Below are 7,017 nucleotides of genomic sequence, written 5' to 3' on the forward strand. Positions count from 1 at the left end.
GCTATAGAGGATGCAGAGATGAATAAAATGCAGCCTTTGCCCTTAAGCAGTTTATAATCCAACAGGAGAGAGAGAGAAAAAGTAACTAATTGAAAAGGTTAAAAGAAGGAAAGTTTAGATCTGCTATGAAGGACAAAGAAAGGCCTCCTGGCATTTGAACAAGCATAGGCTTTGAGGTCAGACAGACTCCAATTTAAATTTTATCCCTGCCCTTTATAGGCTGTGTGGCAGTGAGTAAGGCAGTCAAGTTCTCTGATCCTCAGTTTTCTCACCAGTAAAACAGAGATGATGATAATTGATTGTGACCTTTAAATGACAGAATATAGTAAACATGGCACCCAGGACATATGATGCACAGTAAGTAGTTCTTTCCTCTTTCTGACCTTTAAAAGTGGTTGGTTTTGCAAGAACAGAGACAGGTAAGTTGCCAGTGAGATCCTGATGAGGAAGCCAAACTTACCACCTATGCCTGAATTCACTCATTCATTCATTCATTTAGTTCATAAAATTTTATCAAGAATCTGCTATGTGCCAGGCACTGGGGATACCACTGAGGAACTAATTGTTCCAGGTTTTTGCCCTCACGGAGCTTCTAGTGGAAGAGACAGGCATAATGAATGATGGAGAGAGAAAATGTTTTCAGAAAAAAAAAAAATAGTAACACTTGCCTCATCCTTTTATCAAAGCGGTAGCATTCAAACACTGCGCCATTTGAAATGTATATTATTAATCATCCCGATAGCCACAAGCCAAAACCTGGGTTCTGGTAATACAAGGCCAAGTCGGATGGGCTCTGTGGACGTGTTCCCTTGACTGCTTGTTCTGAGCCAAGATCCTCTATCAGGCAAAAAGGGGCAGCCTCCAGGGCTAGCAGGAGAAGAGACTGCGTGAAGGAAGAGGGGACCCTTCCCTACATGCCTCGGGGGGAAATTGCTTCACCTGAGGCTTGGGAATTTGAGTATTGCCTCCTGAGCGGCTCTGTGAAATGGTGTCAGACAAGCTCCTCGTTTAGTGAGTACTAGCTAGCACGGACTGCGTGTTTTCCACGTGCCGGGCAGGATGTCGCGCACTTACAGGCATCGTCTCACTTGACTCAGTAAACTCTCCCTTCCCGCAATCCCGTAAGCTAGCCACTCATGTGGGGCATCAAGACAAAGAGATCACCCAGCTTAGAAGTGATGGGGCCAGGATGTGAGCCCAGGTAGTCGTACCCAGTGCCCCCTCCTTGTGAAGCACTTAGTTTGGTTTCCTTATCTGCAAATGCGGATACTGACGCCTACTTTGGAGAAGACTTGTGATGATGAAACGAATTTATATGTAAACTCAACCAGTGCCAGGCACATAAGCTTTTGTTCTTTTCTTTATATTCCTTACCATCTATAATGTAATTTGACTTTTAAAAATAATTTTTAAATAGTATAACCACAGAATGCACCCCTCGAAATGGTCAGAGTGTATTTGCTGGTAACCCTTGTCTTCCGGGAGGGGAAGGAGGAGGGCATGCTGCTGGCAGAGCAGTAGTAGTCGGTGAAATGGGAGGAAGGAGCTCAGCCAGCACCTAGGCCGTCTCCAGGGTCCTGAACTCCGCCACCAGAGCTTCACACAGCCTCAGCCTTGCCACTGCCCTCAGCCCTTTCTTACTCTTTCCACAGGTTCACCCAGAACCTCTCGGTCTTCAGAAGAGATGTGGCAGAGGCCCTGCGCAGTGATGGCAGCACCGAACCGTGCAGTCTGGACATGATGAGCTGACCCGACTTCTGACCGTGTGCCGAGCAGCTTTTATCAAGAGACTTGTGGGTCTGGATCCCAGGACAGTGATGTTGGCTAGCCCAGGGGAATCTATTTTTCAAAACAAACAAACAACAACAACAAGAGTCCTACCTTTTTATAAGCCTGGCCTAATTGTAAGAATTTATAATAGCGCACAAACAATGTAAGTTCAGTCTTTGCACTGAAAAAGCAAAAGATGTGTTTTCAGTCTTTCTATAAAATATCATCTATCTTTGTTCTTATAATGCTCTGAAAGGGTGTAGAGACAACATTTAACCAAAGAATATAATAAACCAGGTTTACGCCTAAGTGTGTACTAGTTAATGGTTCTGCAGTCAAGGTTGTGAATTTGTGAGAGATGCAACCTTCAACATAGATCCCGGATTGAGACAAATATACCATTTGAACCTGTTAAATTAGTAGTTTGTTATGAGTCTGGAAAAAGCAGCACTGGGGACTCTGAGCTGTGGGCACTTAGAACGAGCCTGGGAGCCCTCCAGAGCGCCCCACGGGACTGCACACAGCCCTCTCCGCCTCAGCAGCGACTGATAAAGTTGAGAGACGGTAACGCAATTAAATGACTTACAAACAACGTTTGCTCTTCACTGGCATAAATCTGAAGTGGTTTAGTCTAGAAGAATTAAGCTGTGCAATTACTGCCTGCAGAGATATTTCTTCAGAAGGAGTAGGTGGCCCCAGCAAGAAGCTCTGGGTGCTACCAGCACCCAGGCCTGCCTCCATTTAATTTTTAGGAGAAGCTGAGGGTGTCCAGTCAAAATACAGATTCAAAGCTGCTCTGCCTTCTTGGGCCACCCAGAACAGTTCTAGGTGCTAAAGTACAGATTTTCAGAGGATGAGGATCAGTTGGTTTCCATCCTTCCACAAAAACTCTTCCTACCGTGGGGATTGCAGCTCGGCCCAAACCCAGGACAAGGAGGAAGCCTTTCCAGTTCGTGAGGGACTGGAGCTAGGCTATTAATTTGAGATTGCCACTGTCAGATGGCTTTGGTGCCTCACTGCTCCGTCTTCATGGCTCAGGCTTGTAGTAAATATTGTTCCCTTTATTTCTGATAAGACACGAAAGGTTGGCCTTACTGTTGAAGAAGAAGTAAATCTACAAGCTCCTGTTAGAATCTCGTTTCTCAGACTAGTATTTCTTGAAAACTTTCTTGATAGCTGAGTTTTACAACAGGCTTGTCACAGAAAAGCAAAGTCACCCAAGTTTATCTCAAAATGTTTGTCTTCCGTGTGTGAACCCAGGAAATCAGGGAAAAGTGTGTTCTAGGTAGGGTTACTTCTGGTATCTAATGGAGAAGGAAGCCTCAGCCTTACACTTTGTTTCATTAGCAGTGGGATAAATTTCCACAAGAAGGCAAATTCTGAACTTCATAAAACCTCAACTGTTTAGAGAAGTCTGACTTGAGAATTTTCTCTTTCTCATGGGCTTATTACTGTACACTACTCATCCCCAAAAATATCCTTCATAGAAGACCTATCCCCTTCTGACACTGTTTTTTGGTTTGTTTGTTTTTTGTTTTTGTTTTTGAAAAAGGTCCAAGACCTGGGAGTTCCCTAGTGACCTAGTGGTTAGGATTCCGGGCTTTCACTGCCATGGCCCGGCTTCAACCCCTGGTCGGGGAACTAAGATCCTGCAAGCCGCGTGGCGTGGACAAAATAAATAAATAAATAAAAAGGTCCAAGACCTAAAAGCACCGTATTATTTGCATTAAAATGCTCACAAGAAAATCACCATGTGTACTTGCTTTTCTTGACCACATCGCCAAAGGTCGCCTGGTGGTTTCTCCCCAGCCAGGAAAGGCTCTGTCTTGGCCTCGGAGAGCTGCTGGGGAGGAGGACTTGTCAGGCCTGCCCCAGCCCCACTTGAGCAGGGCCTGCTCATGGCGCCGGGGTGTGCAGAGCACACGGAGAGGCAGCGCGCGCAGCAGGGAACAGACTCAGCGAAGCGATGGAACGTCTGCCGTGCCCTCCTCATCTGACCTCTCACTTAGTCCTCACAATAGCCCTGTGAAGGTGGACAGCATACTCCCACTTTTCAGATGAGGAAGCTGAGGCGCAAAGGTGGTACACAGCTTACACTGGTCACACGGGCAGGATTTGACCCCAGGTCTGTGTCACCTCAAAGGGATTCCTGGCCTCTCCAAGACCTGTATTTGAGAATGGTGAGTTGAAACCAGTTACTGTTTACATCCATTTCCATGTGTTTTTCAGAACTCTGGTGCTGTGTAACAAACGACCCCAACATGTAGTGGCTTAGAGCAACACTGCTCATCTCACAGTTCCTGTGAGTGTTGTGCCGCAGGGTCTCCCAGGCTGCAGCCAGCATGGTGGGCCAGGGCCCTGATCACCACTAGGCTTGCCCGGAAAGGACCTGCTTCCAGCCCCCTCGTGGCTATTGGCAGGAGTCGGCTCCTCGCGGGTTGGTGGGCCGAGCCCCAGCTCCTCGCCAAGTAGCCTTTGCACAGGGCGGCTCACAACTTGGCATCTCGCTTTACCAGAGCAAGAGAGAGAGAAGCACAGCAGTCTGGACGTCTCAGCCTCTCATAACCTAATCGCAGAGGGGCCACGCATCATTTTTCCTGTGTTCTCTTCATTGGAAGTAAATCACTGGACCAGCCCACACCCAAGGGGTGGGGTTACACAAAGGCGGGAGGCAGGGGTCTTCGGGAGCCATGTTCAAAGCCACCTGCCACGACTCTTACCTGGCCTTTGCTGGAGAGGTGGAGTTTGGCTACAGGTTTCTCCCCTGAGACCTGGAAAGGAATCCTGATTCTCCTTGGAGAGCTAAGTTCCAGTTCTGTGCCCTTTCTGAGGGAGGAGGAGGGAGTGGGGAAGCTGGGGTGTTTGCAGAGCACATCAGACTGCACACTCACCCCCTGACCCAGTGGGTCCTGGTTTGGAACTGCGCCCCACCCGCTCAGGCCATCCTGGCCAGAGTCGGCCTTGGTGAGGGATTGCGGGGGCTCCAGGGGAAAGCTGGAGTCCCCCGTGGGAGTTCTCTGCAGGGTCATCCTATCCCAAGGGTAAAACAGGCACTCCAGGGCACACCCAATCTTGCGGAGCCTGCACAAAAGACAGCTAGTTGGATCTGTTACAGAGTTGTCCCCAACCTTTTTGGCACCAGGGACTGGTTTCATGGAAGACAGTTTTTCCACCGTTGGCGGTTGCGGGGGTGGGGGGGTGTGGGGGGCGCGGGAGGATGTTTCAGGAGGTAACAGGAGTGATGGGGGGCGGCAGAGGAAGCTTCGCTCGCTCCCCCGCCGCTCACCTCCTGCTGTGCGGCCCGGTTCCTAACAGGCTGTGGCCCGGACCGGTATTGGTCCGTGGCTCGGGGGATGGGGACCCCTGTGTTACATGCTCCAATCAGATCGCCGGTGAATGTGACTTACACTCAGCAACAGGAAAAAATAAATGATCCTGGCAGCTCCTCGGGGTCTACCACCTACCCACAGCATCTGGCCCAGAGTGAGGAGGAGAGGAACGCGCGGGCCGCTGCCGGCGCACCTCGCCCTTCTGATGAGCTTCTAGCAGGCGAACAGGTCTCGTCCACGCTGTGCGGGGCTCGAGGTCAAGCCAACAGCTTCAGCTGATAGTCAAGCAAGAAACAGTTTGAAGGTATTATGACCGCACGACTTTTGCCTTCTCCACTGACTTAAGAACCTGACGCCTGAGAGCTGTATCCTGCTTGTGGTCTAGATGTTTCTGTGTTTTCTGTGCTTTCCAATCAGGCTGCTCTAGAACAGGGGATGGGGGTGCTGCACCGTGTGATGATCGGAGCAGCCAGAAAAGCCCTGTTGGCCCCTGGCCTCCCTTCCACTAGCCCTGCCAACCTAGAAGTGCCTTTGGGTTATGGTACTGGAAGCCCCTGTCGACATGCGCAACTGACCTGGCACGGGCTGTGAGCTGAGCTCAGTGACTGAGTTAACTACCAACAGAGCTGAGCGTGAGAACAAAGAACAGGGTAGGTTTGGTGAGAGAAACTGGGGAAAGTGGAAGAGCTGGCATACGGGAGCCTTGTCCAAATGGAGGCCAGTCCAGCAGTGTAGGCGAGGCAGCATTTGAGAGAACCCAGCACCTTATGGCGAGGAGGCAAAGAGCGCCTGGAGAGCAGGGCGGGGCAGAGTACAGAGGGAGACAGTGAAAGTCCCAAGATGAGCATTAAACAACTGGAACCACCATCATTTAATGAGCACCCACGAGGCACTGCAAATCATGATCTCATTTAAATGTAATGCTTACCAATAAGAAAGTCAAGTAAGTATTGATATTATCCTCATTTTAGAGATGAAGAAACTGAGACTAAAAGACTGACCCGAGCCACACAGCTAAAAAGTAGACGAGCCAGGATTCAAAGTCAGGTCAGCCTGACTCCAAAACTCCTGTTTCTTTTCCACTAACATCCCTTAAGCTAGGTACTTCACCACTGGGCTGGAGACAGTTGGGTGGGGAGGTGCAAATGGACCCACCGGGACCCCCAGATGGGGCTGATCACTCCCCAAGAAAGGCCAGTCCCACAGGGCCCCTTGTGTGCTGTGTCTGTGGCTTCTGCCACTGATTCATCCTCCTCCCTGAACTTTATAAAATCATTCTTGAGACTTTTTAATGTTTTATTGAGGTGTAAGTTTACAATGACAGCAAACCTTTCAAACTACAGCAAGAGTAACCTGCCTCCTTGGCGTATTAAAAAATAATGTTAGTGTGGGTTTTTACATCCCATAGGTTGGATTGCTGAGAAGAGTGCTTCCTTGACAAGATTCTTTTTGAGGTTTACAGAAAGCGTAATAAAATATGTAAGTTACATTCCCACAAACAAAAGCTATAACATAAGTTATTTATAAGCGTGAGATACAAACAGTATCACGATAAATAAACCATAAGGGTACCTGCAACATCCATCTTAATGTAATTTGCCCAACAAAAGTGTCGAAACGAAGTCGAATTTAGTAGAGAAATCTGTCAGGAAGAAAGGAAAGTTGTAAAACACAAAATGGGGACAATGGCTGATGGGGTGGGAACAAACAAGGGCATGAGATCGGGTGTGAAGCCACCTCAGAAGGCCACGGCTGTGCCTGCCCTCGCCCCCTGAGCCCGCGTGCTCCCAGCAAGCCCTGCTACCCACAGGCACGTGTGTCACCAGCCCGCACAAGGGAAGGAATCTCCCCTCCCCTCCCCCTTCCTGTCTTATACCCTCTCTCCTAACCCCCAGCCCTTTGGCAGCTCCCTCAGGCT

At 49.2% G+C, this 7,017-nt stretch overlaps 1 protein-coding gene across 3 annotated transcripts in view; it reads left to right on the forward strand.

The window, feature by feature from the left end:
- The window catches only part of RANBP17 (RAN binding protein 17), a 313,424-nt gene extending 309,991 nt beyond the window's left edge, over positions 1-3,433 (forward strand). For 2 of the 3 annotated variants that reach the window (XM_030829950.2, XM_030829951.2), the window contains exon 28: positions 1,653-3,433. In XM_030829950.2, coding sequence (XP_030685810.1) covers positions 1,653-1,749 — 97 coding nt within the window. In that variant the 3' untranslated portion in view covers positions 1,750-3,433. The remainder of the gene's footprint in view (positions 1-1,652) is intronic. The other variant, XR_009563505.1, reaches the window with a different exon arrangement.
- The last annotated feature ends 3,584 nt before the right edge of the window (positions 3,434-7,017 follow it).

This window comes from Globicephala melas, chromosome 3, assembly GCF_963455315.2.
Source record: "Globicephala melas chromosome 3, mGloMel1.2, whole genome shotgun sequence".
Lineage (NCBI taxonomy): Eukaryota > Metazoa > Chordata > Mammalia > Artiodactyla > Delphinidae > Globicephala > Globicephala melas.